Genomic DNA, 22,078 nt, shown 5'->3' on the forward strand with positions numbered 1-22,078 from the left:
CATTCATGCAGAAAACAGGAAGCATGTTGCCAAGAAACTTTCAAATTCAGTTTTATTTCAGAAATAAAAGAGGAAGACAAATGCAATCCATTTAGCAGACAACCAAAATTAGAGTCAGCTTTGCTCATTCTGTTACAAATCTCATTAGGATTCTATGTTCCAGCAAGAACTATTCCCACATACTCATGTGGTTCTTTCAGCTCCAACCTTCCTGATCAGGTAAAAATCCAGTTGATCCCAGAACAGAGTAGGCTATCAGATCATATTTTACTGCATCTGTATCACAGCTAATTTCTCACAATAGATTAGTAGATAAATGAGCTGGAGAAGTAGCAAGATTTCTACAATTTAAAGTAACAGCACTTCAGTATCCTTTATCTGCCATCACTTCTTGGAATGTCACTTCATACTTAAATGCCAAATTAGGAAGGACTCCTATTCAAAACAGACCCTGAAGTGTACTAATAGTGGAAAAAACCTGCCATGACTTTATATTCGTATTTGCTTGAGTTAAGAGCTAGTAGCTGGACTCGGAAATCTTTCTTATCGTTCATGCCTTCTCCAATCCAAATGTTAATGAGACAGTATCAGCAGGCCAACAAGGAAAGCAAATATTTCAAATGAGGGGTACTGATGCACAAGGATCTGGCCTAATTACGCATACACTTATCTTTCTCTTTGACAAGGCTAAGAGGAAGAAGGAAGAGGCAGGGTCCTTATTATAACTAGCCAGGCTTTCAGAAGCATGGTGAATTGCCTGATCCTACTGAGCACACTTCTGAAACTCCTTGTCCTAACAGACCAACTTCAACGTGCAACAGGTATAACATTCTTTCATTCAAAGCTCCAACAGACAGCTTGGACACCGATTCCCTCACAACTGGCTAACACTTCCCAAAGAATTCTCTAAATAAAAAGAGTAAGTGAGATTTTGACCCTTATAAATCAATGGTTTAAGACTTCGTTTTGTTATATGCTTGTATAGTAAAGCACTCAGATGCCAACAACGCACTTTCTTAGGCAACCACAACTCAGATTCAACTAAGGTACTGTCCAGAAATTCCATCATTATCATTTAATTACTGCTCTAAGTTCTCAAAAATAAACACTTTCATTTTGTGACAATTAGTCAGACCTGATTAAAGATCATACTCCAAAACTGAACATAAGAAACACTATTAAGCTAAACTCCTTTGGCTGTAAGCAATAATAATATAGAACGCTTTTCAATCCAAAGGGTACTAAAATCTGTTGCACGGATTAACTAAATTGCAAGTACTAGGCAACATAATATGCTTAAAATCAGGCCTTATGCATATATCTAGATATAGATACCCACACTCAGACAGACATGCCACTTCAATCAAACTAACTCTGAAAACTAGCTCTGGCTTGATCAATAGGTAGCAATATCTGATTATAGCAGTAACATAACAGAATTTCAGGAACCACTGAGAAGAGTTTTGAAAGTGCTTGATCTTAAATTTGGCCAAGATAAAAATATTCAAGCATTCCGAGGTTAATTTCTCAGACACTTGGAGCATTAATATTTTTCTATTTAAATTCTGGCAATTAGAAAGAACAATTCCCCCTCACCCAAAGAACTGTAGGATGTAATCAATTTTGTTGAGAAGTGTATGTAACAAGAAAATATCCTTTCTTATCTCCTAGGTCAGTTATATCCCAACCTAGCATTAGTAAGCAAAGATTATCTTAAAATATATATCGGGAATACAATTAACCAATATTCAGAATAAGCTTTGTCATTTGTTTCATTTTGAACATGAGGAATGAGATGCAACTAATATTTTAGTCAAATTATTCCATGTTATTTTACTTCTGAAAGGCCAAAAATGAAATTCAAAAGGAAGTGCCTACAAATACATACAGGTATTTTATTAGACATATTGAGTAACAGCAACTTTTCAATATTAAGAAATTTATCCATATGGATAATCACAGTTTCATTACAGAAGTTCTACTGTGTGATTTAGCCAGGCAAAGTTTTACAATAAAAAAGAGACAATATTTTCATTAAAGTTATGTTTGCTTCTACAAATGAAGGATTTTTAATTATGAGTTTCCTTAAAAACACATGTTGTTACCAAGCAGTAAAGCATTAATGCTGAAAGGCACCAGGTTGTTGGCTTGTGTTACCTAGTTTCCAATACAGATACAGGCACTTGAAAGCTTAAGAAATTGAGCCTGTAAAACAATTCTGTATTTGTGCAGAAGTTGCTACATTCATTAATCTCTTCCACAGGTTGTCCTGCAGTTGTAAGGACGTAAAATTGATAAAGTGAATCTCTGCAGCACGCTTTACAAGTTGGATCTCTCTTTGGCAGACATACGAGATGTAGACTGTGTGTATGTCCTGATTACATCCTAAAAATAATACAAAAGAAATATTCAGAGCAGGTGCCATTAAAAGTAATTAGGGGAACTTCAGAAAAAAAATAAAGTGAGTACTTGAAGCAACAATGATGTTATTCTGCTTAGCAAGCACTGAGCCCAAGAAAGTCTTGTGGAAATGTTTAATTACCATTACAAAGAGTATGTAATCATTTGGTCTGTCTGTAGAATCAACGTGAACACATTGCATAGCACATAGTTATCTTCCAGAAACCAAACAAAAACCTAACTAAACCAAATTGCACATCGTTGGTTAATCAACATTTAATTAAATGTAATTAGAGTGATGTTTCCTCAGTCTGTAATTCTACATACACTGACTTACGCCATTTAAACCAAATGGGAAGACTTCTCACTTGTTGGATTTACAAAAGAAGCTAAGCCAATTCACAGTCAGTCAAAATTCAACTACAGAAATCTTTAGCATACCTTCTTCCCACTGTCAGCATTGTACTTGTCCAGCAAAGCCTGAATACGAGCACCATAGTCAGGATGAACATCAGTGAAGTTTTTCACCTGAACAGGAAGACAGAAGAAGCAACAAGAATTTTTTTCCTCCACTCCAAATGTATCCCTTAACACATTTTCTGCTCTGTGCTCTACAAGCAGTAAATATCATAAGGAAGAGGATGAAAACTCTTTTCTAAAGAATTTAATCCTGACTAGCCAGAAAGCAGCTATGAAGATCGTCAAACACCATTTCTATTACCTCACGCAGAGCTTTTTCCTAATTTAGACAAAGTTCCACTGGGAAGGATAAAGATCCAATTCCTCCTTTGTTCTCCCTGCCTTATCCTTTAGAGCAAAACGTTACACTGGAAGTCACCCTATTTTTGAAACACAATGACATCCTTGATGTTCAACATCAATCCCATTTTTCCTATCAGGGAAAAGTTACTTTAACATGTTATACATTATTTATGTTATTACTATGTGCCTGTTTACGCAACTGCTCTGTATTGATAATTCCCATGCAAGAAAAATCCAGATGTCTTCTCAGTGAAGAATTCCTGATCTTCCTTTCCACACAGATACTGCCAAAGTTACTAGACTGCAAGAAAACCTGGAATAAAAAGCAAAGGCTAAAACCCAAATAGGCCACTTACTGCTCGCTTCTGAATGAAGAGTTGTGCATCCTTAAGATGATCAGCAATGTTTTTGCACAGCCTTTGGCGTTCATCCTCCTTCAGCACTTTGGTATAGAAGTCTCGCACCTTAAGATTGTAAACACAGTTTTATTTTGCAATTCCCAAAACCAGGGTAATCAGGCACTGGAACATGCTTCCCAGGAAACCGGTGGAATCGCTGGGTTCTTGGAAGCATTCAGAAATTATGTAGATGAAGCCCTCAGTGATATGCTTTAGTGGTGGCCTTGGCAGTCCTAAGGTAATGGTCTGACTCAATGATCTTTTCCAACCTAGTTGATTCTATGACTCTTATTCTACCTGTAGCAGTCGATAATACTTATTAGACTTTTAAGATTCATTACTACTGAAAAAGAATAGTTTTCACTTACTAGTCAGGCAACAATTAAAATACTCCAAATACTTCAACTCAAAAGGCAACCAATATGTGGTGGGGTTCTTTTGTTTTGGCAAATCTACTAATGACTCCTTCCATTACTAGCTTGAAATAACTGTTACTGAATTAATGGAAACAAATATTGCTGGTGTGCTGCAATTCAGGAATTGATTATCATTACACGTATCCTCTAGTTTGCATATCTGCAGACACTAATCTCCAGATGACAGGCACAAACTCTAAATATTGGTGGCCAGAATAAGGATGGCAAAGGTCTGAGATTTCACTAACTGTCCTGTCAGCAAAATATTAATCAGCTATCAAATTAAACTGTATTGAGATCTTCCAAGGTCTCTCAGGTTCGCCCAGATGCGTCAGAGACGAGCCACAGCTGAATGATTTTTATTACTGTTCTCTAAATCCATCCTATAAACTCATCTTACGTAAAATAGGCAATATAAAGCCTTTTCATACTTCATACCTGAGTCACATTATCTTCATTTGCACTGTTGAAGCGCTGCACATCTCCCGAAATACACATGCGGGACTCCTTCCACACAGGCTGATCTTCTGGACCAGTAAAACTGTTTGGGTAATAGTTTGGGGCACCACCTGAAAACAAAACCCCACAAAACCATAATGATGAGACACCAGCTCAGATTAATTCATAAGACAGAAAATGTTCTTTAGCTATAAGAGGCATAGCTAAAGCATATCCTTGTTTACTCTCAGGTATAAAACAGTCACTATTGGGCAAACACTGACAGAACACAGGCTGCTGAAGAGAGTCAAAGTTAAAGCTTTAGTTCTGCCTTTCACAACCTCTTGGAAATCAGACAGCAAAGCAGTTTAACAAATGGACTGAGTATATGGAAGTCAATTTTTAAATGTAGAAATGCAAAAACATTTAGGCCATCTCTATTATAGACAGATTTTTTTGCCTAGAAGTAGAAACAAAGTAGTAGTAATTAACTTCTGTGAAACCATTTCTCTGGCATATTTCTTCATTTTGAACAGTTAATGTTGTAGAACTTTTTCAATCAAGGCCCCTGTAACATGCATGTTTCTAAAAGTTTTTAAAGGAATATAAACTAGGGACATTATTGATTTCACTGGAGGTGTTCTCCTGCAAACCCCCTTTCTCCTAAAGTCCTATTTCTAAGTTTTTAAACGCATCTTAAGCTTCACTTGGTTTTTACACCTTCATCAAAACAAAGTCTCTTTTCATGGATTAATAGAAGAGATACACACCCATTCTAAACAAGTGTGTAAAGATGGCAAACATTCTACTTTCCAGGAGCCAAAAGAATTCCCCCCTCTTTTTTACCCACTCTTTACAAAATCGAGTAGAGTCTCTTTGTAGCAAAAAGAAGTTACATACATCAAACTGAAAAACACTAAAGAGTTAAGAGACTATCAACTGCTTTAAACAAGGCTGAAGTTCTATAAGGAACATCCATGTGCTTCTTTTATAGCCTTAAAATTATGAGGATAATGCATTCTGTAATCTACACAAGCAAGCTTGCGTTTCACAGCAAAGTTTTGATTCTCAGTTCTTGTACTAGACTGATGAGATGTACACCAGATCCATAAATAAGGGTGATGAAGGCAATACAGCAGCATATTCAGATGCCAAATTGCTTTCAACAAGATCCCTCGGACAGGAGATAACATGATAAAAGTCAGTATCTTGTCAATTACCATCATATCAAGAACATAGGAAACAGAGGAATAGAAGTTCATTTTTTGTACTAAGAAGAATTAATCCAGTTGGGCCTCCTCAAGGATCTATGTGATGACTGGTACCAACTAAAGTTACCTGAAAAGGGAGCAAATAAATTGACAGCTTAGACTCTACAAACTTCAACTTAGTTAAAAATCAAAGCTAGCTTTTTATACTGACACAATGTGTCATGGTACCAAAACCGTGGATGAACATTGCTGTCCTGAAAACAACTTTATTTGCCATTTAATTTACATGGTGAACAGAAACGCATGCAACTTTATACATGCACAGCTAAGGGTCCTAAGATACATCATTACCTGTCACAAAACAGACCTTAAATTCATTTGGACAGGTTGAAGTAAATTGCTGTCTGATTGCTGGTGAGCACTGAGTTAAAGAGAGTATTAGGAACAGGAGTTAAAGAGAGTATTAGGAATGGTACATGGACAAACTTAGGGCACTCTACAGGAAAGGGTATATGGCAGATTTGTAACAACTGTAGGCAACTCCAGCTCATCTCAGAAAGGATCTGAGAGGGGAGGTACTAAAAGGTGGACAAAGATTATGAGAGGTAAGGAACAATTTTCACATAAAAGAAAAAACAGACTGGGAAGTCTGAAGCTCAGGAAGTTACAGTGATGTTTCAGTTGCAGGAAAAAGTCAAAACTGAATGGTTGAGGAGAAAAAGTAGCACTTCTTACAGCATAAGTTAGTGGTATCAAAAATCTGCCATCTGTTAAACAAGCATCTTAAATCCCCTGCGAGCAGAAAAGAATTCTACAAGGTATTTTTGTTAGTACCTTGGTTGTCAGAAACACACATTGGTCCATCCCTCTGGTAATTGGCCACACGAGCTCTGAAGGGGCAGTTCACAGGAATTTGCAGATAGTTGGGTCCCAGACGGTGTCTATGAGTGTCAGGATACGAAAAGAGACGACCCTAAAACATTTATCACGAACATTAACTACTGCTTGCTGAAAGAGATCACCCAAGCAGCGCATATGCCAATTCAAAGCTCTATATATTAGGTAGTAAAAGTGAAAAGACCACTTTCTTTGCATATATATTCCTGACATACTTCAAATTATGTCCAAAGTGACACTGGGCCACAAACTAACTTTGCTGGAATACCACCAAAGAGTAGCAGGCTGAGGTGTGTTTATGCAGCTTGGGTATTTCCTACCAATTTCAGAATGCTAAACCTCTTCTGAAGCAGGAAAATGGTTACATGCGTACAGATGCGACTGTAATAGCGCTAAATGTTACTAATGAATAATGTATTATTTTCCTGCTTGTTTTCAACCTTAGATTTAAAGGTTGTTTGCATCTGAAATATGGGACTCCCTTATTTATTTGCTGAACTGAATCTGAATCACTTCTAGTGACACCTGTGCCAAGAAAACAGACTTATTCTGACTATGAAGTTTGTGGAAGCAAAGAGGGCAACCACATGAACTGCATGACAGTTCACAAAATTATCCTGTTAAACTGTCAAAATACCTTCTTGTTTCCATGGATATTATTTGAAACAACAATCTGATTTTTATCTGAAGAAACATAACAAGCAAACATCCAGGATTCTGCAGACAGTACAGACTGCAGCCAGTCTTCGCATACTTTGACCTGTAAGCAAAGTGAAACTACATCTAAAGAATAGTCTTCTTGATTCTATCAGGGATTAGCTATGTCTGTACTTCAGGGCACATGAAGTCCACCTCTCACTCTTGTAAGAGTTTATAAGTCTAAGATATACTGTAAAAGCATTAATGAATATGCATTGCTCCTTTGGTTTTATCCCATACTTCTTGCCAGACTGACAGATCTCCTCACCAACTTTGCTAGCTGCTTCAGATGCCTTCTTTAATTCTAGATTTTTCCGTCTCTTTAGTTTTTCCCATTCTCTTTTTTTATTCCCATTTTGGATAAGCACATTAAGTGATGATCATTAAAAACAACCGCCAAAAAAGTTAAAAAAAAAAAAAAATCAGTTTCTTTCCATGGGTCAGGTTTACTGTTTCTACACAAACAGGGATAGGAATGCTTTAGAAACAGCAATGTAAACGTAACTCTTCAGGTGAAATCTTACATGCACTGCAGCTTACCTGCAGCATTTTGTCAGGGCTAGGTTCAATACCAGGCGGCATGTTGCTAGGATCAAATGCCATCTGTTCTACCTCTGCAAAGTAATTGACGGGATTCCTGTTCAAGACAAGCTTTCCCACAGGGATGAGGGGGTAGTCACCATGTGGCCAGATCTGCAAGACATAACACACATTACAATCAACATTATTACAGTATTATACAGCATAATTACTAGGCAGCATTTGCCCAATTTAAGTCTTGATTAAGAAAATATGATACTAAAAAATTAATTTTTCGTTAAAATTGAGAAATGTTTTATTTTAAGGTCTTTTGCAATTAACACAAAATACTAATGCAATTTATTTCATCATCTCAGCATAATCTCAGCTGCACTTGACTACTTAAATGAAATACCCAAAGGCACTTGAAAACCAGCCTAGGAATGCAATACTGTAGGTGGAACTGGTAGCATGATTGTTCTCAGCTACTTCCAAATACAACCAGCTTAACAAGCCTTTTCTTTTCCATCTTAACTTGCACTTTCAACTTTAAAAGTCTTCAGCCATTTTGGGAGAGGAATATTAGAGGGGGAAAAAAAAAAAAGCAGCAATACAAATTGACCTTGGTATCTTTCAACAAGCCATTCCTTGGAACAGCAATTCAAAGCTGGACAAAATCAGACCAACAATCAGAAACAACATTAACACTTAAAACTAGAGAGCTCACGGTGTGACTACATGATCAGAAATCACACTTTTGAAGCCCAATGCAGTTGTAGTCTACAGGCCTGGAATCAAGCCCTATCCATATTTCACTGAGAAAGAGTGACATCAGATACAACATCAATACAATTTCATCTCCAGAATTTCTGACTCATGTTGAACACATAATGAAGAGTGCACTTAAAACAGAAAGGGAGAATCAAAAGGACAGATTAACTTTATTAAATACTAATTAGAAGTAAATAGTATAGTAAATAGAATTAACTATTTTATTTAATTTATAAAATATTTATTTATATTTTTATATATATATTTATATTTTTATTAACTAAAGTATAGTAAATAGAATTAAATAGTAAATAGAAGTAAATATTCTATTTACTCTAGAATAAAAAGGTTAGATGAACTAGCCCTTTATTCATAGGGCTAGTAAGAAAACAGTGCTACTCCATGGAAACTGCTACCCTTAATAGATAAGCTCAGGTCTGGCATTTTGATCTTATAATCTTTCTTAAACTACCTGAAAGAATATTCACAACTGTATCACAGATACCTTAGTTAAATCAAAAGGATTAAATGGAAACTTCTCTGCTTCTTCAAATGTCATAACTTGAATGTAGAAAGACCATGATGGATAGTCCCCCTTGGCAATGGCATTGTAAAGATCACGTATTCCATAATCAGGATCGGTAGAAGCCAGCCTTCCTGCTTCTTCAACAGGAAGATTTTTGATGCCCTGATCAGTCTAAAAAACAATTAAAAGCAGTAGCACCAGTTACAACATGCAGAAGTATTTCAGATATCATTAACAGGAATAAACCTTAACAAGACTTATAATTCAAGAATGCAACTGTCCATGCTCTCATCTCCAATAATTTGAGTTGCAAAGAATAATACATTCAACAGCTGCCTTTCAGATAAAAAATAGTTCTCTGATAAAAATGAAATAAATATGTAATGCTATACTACACAACAGGATACATCAAATTTGAAGGTCTGTTCCCTGCAGCACATCAAGCAAAGAGCTTTCCCCTCACTCCTTACAGGACAGAGTGTTCCTTTACTGTCCCATCATCCCACACTTTCCTACCTATCACATTCCAAGCGAGTGATAAAACGGTTGCAACCCTCAGGGCTGAAAGTTCTGGATTCTACATGAATCTGAATTTTCTACTCCCCACCCCCATTCCTGCAACATCTTTAGTACTAACTAAAAATCTCACCTTAATAAGCTTTTGACAACCTGAAGGCTAAAAGCTGCTATACAATCCCTCTTACTTTAACAGAATGGTTCAAATGAAGTCTTGCTTCAAAGGTAGATTCCAGCCTCCACCAATGTCTAATGACATAAGAAGCTGCATGGCCTTTAAAACTTTGAAGGGAGGTTGTTTTCAAGTGAAATATGTTGGTGACTGCTTTCTCAGAAAAGGATACAAGTCCTGTGAGGTTCCAAGAGCTTCAGCTGCAGAGCTCTTGGAAACAGAGTTTTTATATTTTGGTATACAGTCAAGGCCATGTTAAAAAACACAGAATCATAGAATGGTTTGGGTTGGAAAGGACTTTAAGATCATCTAGTTCCAACCCCCCTGCCATTGCCAGGGAAAACCTCACACTAAACCATGCCACCCAAGGGTCTGTCCAACCTGGCCTTGAACTTTGCGGGGATGGAGCACTTACAACTTCCTTGGGCAACACACGCAATGTGGCTCATATCCAGAAAACAAATGGGAACAAAACCCAGATCCAGACTGAGAGAACTTTTACTTGAAGAATTTGAATCTGAACTACTGTGCAGCCATGAACATGAAACAGGAACATATTACACACGCTGAGTAGAACACATTTCCAAAGGGTCAGAGGATTTGTGCATGTGCATCAAATGACAGCAAAGGAGTCTGATGGGATGTTTTTGCACAGCATCACACCCAAAACATCTAATTCAGAGCTCAGCAAACAAGTAGACAGAGTTCTTCAATAACAAGAGACAGTTCCCCAAAGAAGAGTTCTTTAGAGTCTAGTGTCCAGAGTCTACCTACTGTGTCATAGCAGGAACACTGATGCCCACTGTATTTGTTAAAGGCATGCAACTGATATAAAATACCTCACAGACTTTTTTGATTGAGTCTATGAACTACAAGTCTCTTGTGACTTACACTTGAGAAGTCACAAAACATCTTTAGACAATCTATTTAACCTGTTTTGTTGATTCTGTGATTTATTCAATCTGATGTACACTTTCAATAGATAAGTGGAAAACATATCAATACCTTTGCATGGAATTTGCAGTAAACTGCTCTTCCACTAGCATTAACCATTTTAAAAGTATGTGATCCATAACCATTCATATGGCGATAACCATCTGGAATACCACGGTCACTGAACAAGAAAGACACCTGAAGAGAACAATCAAACAGTATTAATGGACTCACCAGATCAAGGATAAAGTGACCATTCAAGACAGAATTTGCTTCTTGCATTAATCTGCAATTGCTGGAAGCTATCTTAACGTTATAAATTCCCCAAGGAATTTCTAGTTTAAGAGTATTAAATAAGACTGCTTTTGCACAAAGAACAATTGTGAATTAAATCTATGTGAGGTCTTACGCCCACATAAAATATTGTCAGGTACAAGGCATTAACCTGGTGATAATGTTACAAATTCCCCTGCAAGCACGCAGCAGGTAAGCATGAATAACTTAAGTTACAAACATAAGTGATCTTTCTTTGCAGGGTAAAGACAAAAATCTGAAAGTTGAAGCCTTTAACAACTCCAAAGTCTTTAAGCTGTAAAAATACCACCATGCAAACATATTTAAAATGCTGATTTTCTTTAGGCTTATGGTCACAAACAATGCTTGTGGTACTATATCTGTACTGGAAGGCTTCTGTATGTGCCCATTTTCTTTAAAATAAATACATACAACTGCATTTTTAATTATATATTAGCTTTTTTTGCATAACATCTAGATACAAATACACACCAGAACAATTAGAATTCACTGTGAATTCTAGTAATTTTTGAGTTGATCTCATAAACAACACAATATATAGCTTTAAATAAACCAGGATGTCATAGCATCACTTTCCCAGTCCTTTACTGCTCTCTAACATTAACAGTTTGCTGTCATCAGTATCTCTGCTGCTTCAGTGATAGAAAACTTAGCAACTTCTCCTTCATCCCCATATAAAATATGACTGAAAATGGAAAATCCCACCCATTTCATAGAGTCATTAAAAGAAGAAAGCCTACATACACATATTAATAGCCTTAAGCTACTGTTGGCCTTTCACCTTTATACTGTTCCCAGAAGATTACATAGATTTCTGGATAAAACACGGAAACATGGAAAAAGAGATTAAAAAAAAAAATGCTCTCATAACACGATTTTCTTAATCATACAAGAAGAAGTCAAAGGGGAAGCTTACTTGATGCAAAGACTCAGGGCGAAGACTCCAGAAGTCCCACACCATGTCTGGATCCTTCAAATGAGTCTGAGGGTTCCTCTTTTGGCTATGGATGAAGGATGGAAACTAATTTGTACAGAGAGGAGGAAAGGGAAAAAAGAAGTTCTTTAAGACCTTCAAATTATATGGGGTATACTAAGCAACTCCTGGTACAAAACAAGACAACCAGTTTTTTCATTACACTTAACTGTGAAAGGAACAGCACACAAAGATGAGACAGAGTTGCAAGATCACTGAAAAAAAAACCCTACTATCATACCTCTCCTGTCATCAAATTCATAATGTAGTAAAGTGAAATATTTACAATTAGATTGAATAGGATGTTCAAAGCTAAAGAATGCTTTCATTTTGTGACTGATAAAATGAGAGGTAAATCTCTTCAAATTTGTATATCTGAACTCTACTGAACATCTGACTTGTAAATGAATACTGAGATACTATAAAATATCTGTGCAGAACTTCTCCACACAAGGAAAGCCCCTCTACTTATGAAGTTCTGTTAAACTTACACTAAAATACAAAAAAAAAAAGTAAGATTTACTAAAAGAACTTGAAAGAAGTTTGTAAAGTGAAAAGTCTTTCCCTCCTCCAATAGCCTCTGAATGAAAAACCTGTCTACAGAGCAAAACAGCCAGTCTGAGCACCAGTAAAACTGGTCAGATCCAAAGTTAAAACCATGGTAACATACTTATTCACTGGCACTAGAAAACACAACTAAACATGTGTTATTTGCAGTATGAAATCACATAAGTAACCAAGCATTGGCTCTTAAATTAAGTAGAATCTTTTCAAGTAAAAGCCATTCAGACCATCTAGCAAACAACAAAGTTTAAGTGTGTCAAAACAACCGGTTTTGCTTTCCAGTGAGGAAGAACAAGATATGAATGAACTTTGGGACCCTTTCAAAGTACCTTCCTCTTTCCTGCTTACTCACCAGCATTGCATCCCGAATAAAGAAGATGGGAGTATTATTTCCCACAAGATCCCAGTTACCCTCTTCTGTGTAGAATTTCATTGCAAAGCCTCGAGGGTCCCGAACTGTGTCAGCTGACCCAGATTCTCCAGCTTGAAGAAACACATTAATATACAGAAGTGTCATGATACAAAATGCATACAGATTGTAAGCCTGAAACCACAGAACTTGAGAATACGACATAAAATCCTAAAAACATGGGGTTTACCAATTTAAGTCTTTAATATATAAGGAATTTTTGCCATACTTTCAATAATACTTCAGGCATTGAAAGTTTCCAAAGTGAAGAGACACCCACCCCAAGCATCTGGGCCACAGTTAAAAGAAAGAAAAAACAAGTATATCCACTTGAGCCAATTCAGAGTGCAATTTGCATTATCAAACAGAAAACGTTAGATTGTAAGGCTGAAACATTTGTTGCCGTGCTTCAAATCCCACTGTGAAAGTTCTCACATTTGGAAGGTAGCAATCTAAATAACATGCCTAAAAAAAAAGGGAACTTCATATAGAAGAGCTGTAACCCTTCTAATTCCTCTCCTGCTTTATCCAAAACAGTCTTTTCAATGGGTAACTTTATACCAGAGCAGAAGTGCCTACTACAACACCTGAGGAAAGGTGTTCCAGAAATATACAGGAACAGTTAATGCTAAATATAGTGATAAAATAACAAGGACACTCATTCTCTCATTAAAGTAATTGTGTAGTATAGAAGAGCTAGGAAGAAACACATTCAAACAGAGCAGAGAAAGGGAAAGTAATGATGCAACATCGCGCTGCAGCACACACGGGTCAAACTCAGCTGCATGTCTTCCACCTGCTACAAAATTCCATGGTCCCTTCAGTTTTGGTGACACAGAGAAAAGCTGGTAGGCTAAAACCAGCGACTCCTTGAGCTTTTTTGAACAACTCTCTCTGCAATACTACTTCCAGAACTGAAACCTCCTTAGGATTTCTCTTCTTTTAAATAAAGTAGTAACACATACATTTTGAAAGATCTTTTTTTACCAGACATTTATCATAATGCATGCTTTAACTAATATAATTTAAGATTTTGCTTGTTTATGCATTCAGCTCTGATTTATTGATTTCCTTGCCTCGTACTTACTTTACAGCATTCATCCTCAAAGCACTCTTTACAGCATAAGGGATTATCGGTATTTAACTTTCAAGTGTTAACCTGCAGTATTCAATTGTTGATTAGGATCCATTCAGACAAGCTTTCTGTCAGGAAAAAGTTTGCTCAGGGTATCCTGTCTCTGGCATTCCAGATGGAAAAGTATCTGCAGAAAGCTCTGACAGAAAGCTGCAGAAGGTGCTGAAAGTCTTGAAATGTAAATGAAAGTCACAGAAGAGGAACCGATTGGCAGAAAGCATTTCAACCACCTTAAGTACTCAATAATAATGTAAATACTGCTATCAGTGCAACTGCAGTACACAGGTAAGAAGATACACAGTAACTCCAGAGCCTTACCAACAGTGGAGAACCGGATAGCAATCGGAGTTCTTTTTCCAATGTGTTCAAACACTTTCGCCTTGCAATACTGAGTAATATCATGAGTGACTTCAAAATAACCAAAGGCTCCTGAAGAAAAGTAAGTTAAACATATCAGATCCAGATACCTGCCTTCCATTGACAGTAGATCTGCTATTCTATTGTAGTCCAACACACTTGAAGTCAAAAGGAAACATGAAATATTACCAGGTTAAACAGTTCATATTTCTGCACTAAATAGAATTTACATAACACAAACTACTATCTGCTAGGTGCTCACTCTCACCTCCTTAACTGAGCATTAACAGTTCCCAACAGCAACAAAGACCTTATTTCTACTGCGCAAAATAACAAACTAGCTTTTGAGAGACTCTTCTGCCAAGATTTGCATCTTTATCTCGGAGCAAGGCAAGTATTTCTTTAATGCTGGCACATGTTGCAGAATTTCGGTGCACCTGGAAGTTGGATGAAGCAATAAAATTCTTCCCACCCCCACAGAGGTATTTTTCCCATGCGTATTTATATTACGAATTCAGTAACATTTTCTTCTTCTAGGGCAATACATAATAATAAAATCAGGTGCCAGTTCTACCTTACTAAGATCAATAACAAATTTTGCAATTGGTTGGTTCAGCTTAATTTAAGTATTAGGTCATCATCTTGCTTTAGCAGATGCATTGAATCATAAAGACAAGAATCTCTACCAAGTTACATGCAAACAGACATTAAAAAGAATTGGGTAAAGTCGTCACTTCCACAGGAATGGAGTACTACGGAGGAACAGATAGAAGAGGCAGAGATTACAATAAATACACTAAAAATCTAAGGGCTTTTCTTTTTATCATTTTTTCAGAGCTTTGAGTTTTGACATAGAGTTCTTTTAAACCAGACCATACCACTTTGTTGATACAGATGTACTATAATCAGTAATGCTAAATTATACAGAATAAAATGCAATTTATCTGTCACAATCTATGAGTGTGTTAACTTTGCAGTCTAATTCAACATCAAGAAAAAGCGTGCGTTTTGAAACATACCTGCCCCCTTTGCATGCACAACTCTTTCAGGAATCCTCTCTCTGTCAAAATGAGCCATCTCATCAGTGAAAACAACATCTTGAACAAGAAGAGGACCACGTGGCCCTACTGTCAGGATATTAAGCTTATCCCCTACAGGGTTCCCAGCACCAGTGGTCAAGACATCTGGTTTCTGAAAGCAAGAGAGTCACAACAGCAGAAATTAAAACTCCTCTATATTTAAGCCACACAATGTGCATACCTATTCAACCCTACATGTCACAAGACATATTAACAAGTATATAGCAAAATTACACAAGGTTCTGAGACTAGTTACAGAGAATACAGATGTCTAGCTACATCAAAGTAGCTGGGGCTATTTAAGAAGGGGAGTCCAAGTTACATATCATCCAAAGATGTTTTCCATGGTTCAGAAATGTTACTTAAGACTATATTTTTCTTGAAGCAAGATAGATAAAGTGCCAACTTTAAAACGCTTAATGTTCAGTCTGCCCCCACTTCAACAGAAGAGGCTGGGGAAAGAGCTAGAAAAGGAGTAACTGCTGGAAAGTAATGAGGGGAAAAAGGAGAAGGTGGTAATGGCAGTACAGGAATGGATGTACAAGGGAAGAGCTATAGTCACATAGCATAAAGACTAAAAGGAGGTACCCATGATTACCATTGGTCTGGAACACCTGTAAAAAATACAAGAGCACCTGAGGAATCATCATTCTAGACTCCTGACCCATGGAGGGACAAAGATAAACAAAAGCCCTAAGCAACCCTACTGCCAACAAATGTCCTGCCAAAAGGACAGAAAAGTCACAATTTTTTTCCCTAACATCATTATTGTCTTTAAAGAAACTGCTCAAGACATCCCATACTTATCCTTTCTCCCTCCCTTTCAGACCAAATTTCAGTTAACCCTTCTCATAAGCTACTTAGAGCTGCAGCATCTTGTACTACAGGAGCGACCCTGTCCAAGGTTAACTTCAAAAAACACCTTTTGGAACTCTGCAGCACTATAATCAAGTGTACTTCTACTTTCTTAAAAGAAATTACAGTAGAAAAGACTACCTCGATCACACATGGGGTCATAGGCTCCCAAGGTGACAGTCCTGTTTTACTGGGCATTGTGGAAAATGTATCAAGAAGGGTTCATCAGCTCCAAAGACCCTGTGGCCACATAAGTCAGCCTTTCCTGGACTACATACATTGTTAAGAGCCAGGGCAATGCTCACAAAGTACTTAGACCAGAAGTTAGTACAAAAGAAAAAGAAACAAAAGAGAAGGCTTGCAAGAGGGTGAGCTCAAACATCCAGCCACAGATAATGCCCAGTTAACACTAAATCCATGGTCACAGGCTGCACTAAACTGATATCCATCCACACTACGCATACCACCCTACTCTCTTCTCCCAGCAGGACCCATGCACCCAAACTATGGGAAATACAAGAAGCAATCCACAGAGGTAGAAGAAAGAATAAGAATTATTCCTATCCATAGTCAGAATTTTGGATTAGGCAGGATATACAGGGGGAATTGCATACACCTTTAACTCATGTGCATGAATAACCACATAAAAGACATTTGACAGGGTAACTGCATTTCCAGTGTGTTCTTACTAATATGCAATACACAATTCCGCAGCTGGCGTGAATTGCCAAAATACCTAGGTGCTTTATTCTTATTCACCACTTCTTTAGCATAAAGTTATAAACATAAATTCAACTCTTTCAGGATGCCTGAAACCCTGAACAGCAACGAAATTTGCACAATTAAAAGAGCCAATATATATCCAGGTACAAACAGGAACACTATATTCAGAAAATTACAAGGAAGTCACCACTTATTTCAAGTATTTTAAGTGAAAGGAACATCCGCTTAAATCAAAACATTCTCTAGTTTGTCCAGGGAAATACGAAAGAGTAGAAATTGTTCTCCATATCCTTCCCAATGCTCATATATCACATGCTTCCCACCTGATATTTTGCTTGGTTGTAAATGAGCCAAAGGAAACTATTCCACTGCTCACTTTGATAATCACCTAGTTAGACCACATGGGAACTTCTCCCATCCCATAAATACGTATGCATTATTATGTATGCTTTATTAAGTTTTAGCTATCATTTAAAAATAGAAATTGCTTAAAAATTGGCATTAGAAACTAAATTTCTGAATTGGAATTTTACTTCATGTATTAAATAATGTAGGACACCACCACATTCAAGGAACTTTAGGAAGACGAAAGATCATTCATCCATTCCATGATTCAGTCGGGCAAGTGGAAATAGTCTGCTTTGAGATTATCACCCAGCACAAATGAATGTTACCAGATAATTACAACTGATAATTATCATTATTTTATATTAATAAAAATACAAATTATCAGCTCATTATCATGACCCACTTTCTGTACTGAGGTATGAAAGCTACCAGCAACCCATCTTGAAACCTATTCTAAGCCTCTGCTTTGAAAAGCCCCTTCTTAGAACACCGTGCAGTTTGCAGATATTGAGCCTATAAAGTACTCACACATCACATCAGTTTTAAGTACACTTTTCAAGTCTTTTCAGTCCAGAAACTTTTTCAGTTTGCTTAGGGAGAACTACTTTATTTTTAATCCAGCTTCCAGCACTGCCGATATTTTTATTTTTATTAGTTTTGCTGGTTAAAAGCTCCGAGTTTCTCACATATAAAACCCATGTATCAGTTTTTCTAATCATAAAATCACCGATTTTTTTCATACTGATAACTGTCATACTCATTTAAGATGGGTAAGCTCACTGTAATGTGACGAAAAAGAACAGCTTCTACCAGTGGCATCCTAGACTTAGAATCACAGAATAGTTAGGGTTGGAAAGGACCTAAAGGTCATCCAGTTCCAACGCCCCTGCCATGGGCAGGGACACGTCACACTAAACTATGTCACCCAAGGCTTCATCCAACCTGGCCTTGAAGCATTTTCCTCTCCAACCTCCCTGTGTTATTGCTCATTACAGACATTTCCATCATTCCTGCGTGTTCTATGTACAAAGGCTCTTCCACATCATTTTCACTCTAAGGCACCCTGTGACAAAACCCCTGTGTACAGCTTCAGCATAATTTATTAATTGACTACTGTAACTCCAAGAACAGCAGAGTTGGGGACTGGTAACACTTTTAACATGAGACATAGCTCTTAAGACCCCACCAGTCTATACAATGGCTTTTTAAAGCCACTAATACTTATGTCATCTTGAAGCAGCAACCAAGTTCTGCTCAGTCAACTGAGAGACACAAAAGTTATGTTGAATTAGAGCCCGTTTATCCTGGAGTCTTCCATAAGATGGAAGCAGTCTAAGCAGCCCAGTACATTTAACCACACAGTGACAGCTATACCTACACATGCGACCTTCTTTACAAAGTCCTTGCAAGAGCTTAGTAGAAGACAGAAGGAGGGGAAGTCTGCCCATAGTCTTCAGGAAACTTTGAGTCTGATTCATCTATGCCTTTAGACTACCTGTGGCGTGATCACCTCAAGGGTATAAAAAACCCTTTGCATATTAGTTGTAAACTATGCATGCAACAAATAATAAAGTTTTACAGTGGTACTGCAGCGCTTCTCAAACCAATAGGATATACTGTTGTCTAAAACCCACTTCTCCTATAATGCTAACATTTAAGACTACTAGAAATAGTACTAAAACCACAACCTTTTGAAACTAAGCCTATCAAAGACAACCCACAGCTTTGTGGTTCTTCAGTCTCTTTTGTGTAGCCAGACTTTTGAACATGAAGTTTTGGGTTTTTTTTTAAATGGCAGGATATAGTCACTTTAGCTTCAGGATAATGGTATGTAGGGCACAGGAGGTAAGTTCCATCAGTGTGAAGGGAGAGAAAAAAAAAAAAAGACAGTTTTAAGAAGAAATCTCATGCTACCTCTGGCCTTGAGTTTGATGCCTGTATTTTCATATGGTTGGGAGCTGCACACAGTCAAAACCTTAAAAAGATAAGAACTTTTGAATCTGCATGTGTGTTTTATTACAGCACTAACCTGTCATGACAGCAAGAAGGGAAACAAAGCCAGAAGAACTTTAGTCACAGCTGTTGTAAACACCATACATCAAAGTATACTTCCAGGCATTACTGATACCTTCCACCTTAATACAAGTCACTTTAAAATTCTAATAAGTCCTCCCTACTCTCTATCTTAAGGTCTCATGACTCCTTATGCAACACAGACTTCAGGTTGCCTCCCAACCTTCAAATTAACTTTGGCCTCTATTCAAATACTGCTTTGTTATAGAAAAGCCACCATCCATACAAAAAAAAGCATTACTCATGGTACAAAAAGAAAATATTATGACACATGCTAGAATACCACGAAGTTGCAATTCATCACTGGAAGGTAGTTTCACACAGTACCTTTTACAACCAAAGGGAAAAAAAACGCAGTCAAGATGACTAAGCAACTATGAACAGTGGGAATGGTGGCATCCACTTGTGGATGTGACTACTGCCACTTGTATCTTGTAAGACTGCTGCTTGTATAACCAGCAGAAAGAGGATGTCATGCTAAATACACACTTCTGTCAGAAAACACAGCAGAAACTGACACAATGACTTTATGAAAACAACTTCTGCAGCATTTGTACATTTACCCAAATATTTTGGGGTATATCCTGCATCTTCAGAAGATTCGAGTGCCATGCTGTCGATTACATATTCTTATGATTTCAGTCAACCACTTGCCCCAAACCACTTCAACCTGGCCAACAAGTCTCCACGTACTGCTGAATGCACTTTAGCATTTATAGCATTCCCTACTTACATTTTCAGTGGGTTCTACCAATGTGACAGCAGAACCGAAAACATTAATATGTTATTCCAGACGGAAAAGAAAAATACATATACCGCTGCCCAGGGACCTGCATGCTGGGGCTCCCAAAGGAGAGGCTGCGGCCGAGCAGAGCTGCCGAAGCGGCTGTGCCAGCAGCGCTGGCCGCCCCTACCGCTCCCGGCCAGCTGGCAGCAGCCAGTCGCTCCGCGCCCCGTTCTCCCGGGCACAGCACCAAGCCGAGAGCTCCGCGTTCGGGCCGAGGGCGCCTCGTCCTCCGCTAGTGTCCCGCGGGACAACCCGAGCCCGGCTCCTCCTCCCCCGCTCCTTCCCAGGCCAGAGGAACCCCCCCCGCCCCGGGCTCTACACCCTCCAACACCGCAGCTCACCCGCTCCCCTCAGCGTCCATGAGCAGCCCCACGGTGCCCCCACCGTCCCTTACCCCGCAAGCCGGACCGTTACCGCCCAGTGGGGTGAGCGGGACCTGCCGGACAGCGGGTCCAGCAGCGAGCGGGGTACCGTCCCTCGGACCTCACCGCGCACCGGGGAAGGCGCGCAGCATCCGCCCTGCGGAGCCCTGTCAGGTACCTGCGAGCCCCGCTGGCTCCGCCACTGCTTCAGCTGGTCCGAGGCGTCGTCCCGGTTGTCAGCCATTTTGCAAGCTTAGGAGACCCCCAAGACAGGAAGGGCAGCTCGGAGAGGAGCGAGCGTGGGACAACCCAGCGGGACTGTGCTCGCTACCAGCGCGGCGGCAGCCCTACTAAGGTCACCCCGCGGAAAGCCACCGCCGCCGCGCCCTGCAGCACCCGCGGCTAGCGGGAGATACCGCGCCTACGGCCTCTACCACAGCACTACGCCCGCCCTCCGCTACCTCCTCAGCCAATAGCACCGTGCCCAGCGGGCACCGAGAGCTATGATTGGGTGAAGGGAACGTCAATGAGGCGGTGTGAGGAGGCTCCCGCCCTCTCGGGTTGAGGGGGCTGGCGGTGAGCGGGTTTGTGGTGGAGTTTTGTTGCTTGTGTTCGTGTGTAGGTAGGTAACGTAGATATGTGTAAGTAACTTAATTTTTGGTGTGTGTTTTCAGTTTTGAGACGTTGGAACGCAGTTGTCGGTGTGGGAGAAGTTAATCAGCGGCATAGGAAATTACAGGATTAGAGCACCATGAAAACTGCAATTACTCAGGGAGTTTCAGAGGCAGGGTTTGTTTCAGTGGGAAAAAAAAAAAAAGAAGTAGTTTAAATTACAAAATCAGGGTTACCAAATGTAGAGTTAAGTGTTCTCTCCTGTACTGTACCTCAGATGAGGCTCAGGTGATGCATTAAATAGTGGTCATAATTCATACGTGCCTAATTGTAAACAGTATTTCTTTGGAGACCTAAGTTTGTAACCTTAAAAGAAATCCAATTCTGATTTAATAATACTCACTAGGTTATAGTTACAAATGATGAGGTAAATACAGTTATGCCATTAGGCAGCTGTATCACTACAGGTGACAGAAGCAGCTTAAAGGCAGTTGGTTTTCCTATTTCTGAGGTAAAATGTGGTGTAAAACCCTTCAGCAACATGAATAATCTATCTGAAACTGTTAGGTTATGTGACATTGGGCACTGGAAAGATGGATGAGGATCTCTACCAGTTATTCTGTGGATTTGCACTTCAGTGTGTATTTCTATATGGAGTTCCTGGCCCCAGACAGGTGGAGAAAACTACATATATATGCTAGAATCATAGAATAGTTAGGATTGGAAAGGACCTTAAGATCATCCAGTTCCAACCCCCCCTGCCATGGGCAGGGACACCTCACACTAGACCGTGTCACCCAAGGCTCTGTCCAACCTGGCCTTCAACAC

At 38.8% G+C, this 22,078-nt stretch overlaps 2 protein-coding genes across 2 annotated transcripts in view; one reads left to right on the forward strand and one right to left on the reverse strand.

Moving 5' to 3' along the window:
- Nucleotides 1-1,783: 1,783 nt before the first annotated feature.
- CAT (catalase) lies at nucleotides 1,784-21,036 on the reverse strand. Its single transcript, XM_061462058.1, has 13 exons — nucleotides 20,817-21,036; nucleotides 15,431-15,602; nucleotides 14,373-14,483; nucleotides 12,863-12,993; nucleotides 11,890-11,994; nucleotides 10,731-10,856; nucleotides 9,017-9,208; nucleotides 7,762-7,914; nucleotides 6,460-6,598; nucleotides 4,415-4,545; nucleotides 3,519-3,626; nucleotides 2,842-2,928; nucleotides 1,784-2,385 (listed from the first exon to the last, which is right to left on the reverse strand). The coding sequence occupies exons 1-13, from the start codon at nucleotides 20,880-20,882 to the stop codon at nucleotides 2,320-2,322; spliced, it is 1,587 nt and encodes a 528-aa protein (XP_061318042.1). The 5' UTR covers nucleotides 20,883-21,036; the 3' UTR covers nucleotides 1,784-2,319.
- Nucleotides 20,647-22,078, forward strand: part of ABTB2 (ankyrin repeat and BTB domain containing 2) — a 165,072-nt gene continuing 163,640 nt past the window's right edge. The window contains exon 1 of the mRNA XM_061462054.1: nucleotides 20,647-20,812. The gene's annotated coding sequence lies outside the window, so the exon portion shown is untranslated. The remainder of the gene's footprint in view (nucleotides 20,813-22,078) is intronic.

Source organism: Pezoporus flaviventris, unplaced genomic scaffold, assembly GCF_033815535.1.
Source record: "Pezoporus flaviventris isolate CSIRO_AGI_PZ_B2104156 unplaced genomic scaffold, CSIRO_AGI_Pfla_v1 ptg000035l, whole genome shotgun sequence".
NCBI classification, from domain to species: Eukaryota; Metazoa; Chordata; class Aves; order Psittaciformes; family Psittacidae; genus Pezoporus; species Pezoporus flaviventris.

Excerpts from the sequence above, each read along its gene's own strand:
- CAT (XM_061462058.1), bottom strand. The coding sequence starts at position 20,882 with ATGGCTGACAACCGGGACGACGCCTCGGACCAGCTGAAGCAGTGGCGG. Across the intron at positions 12,994-14,372 it reads TATCCGGTTCTCCACTGTTG|CTGGAGAATCTGGGTCAGCT; the intron begins GTAAGGCTCTGG and ends TGTTTCTTCAAG. Across the intron at positions 9,209-10,730 it reads ACTGCAAATTCCATGCAAAG|ACTGATCAGGGCATCAAAAA; the intron begins GTATTGATATGT and ends ATTGTTTTTTAG.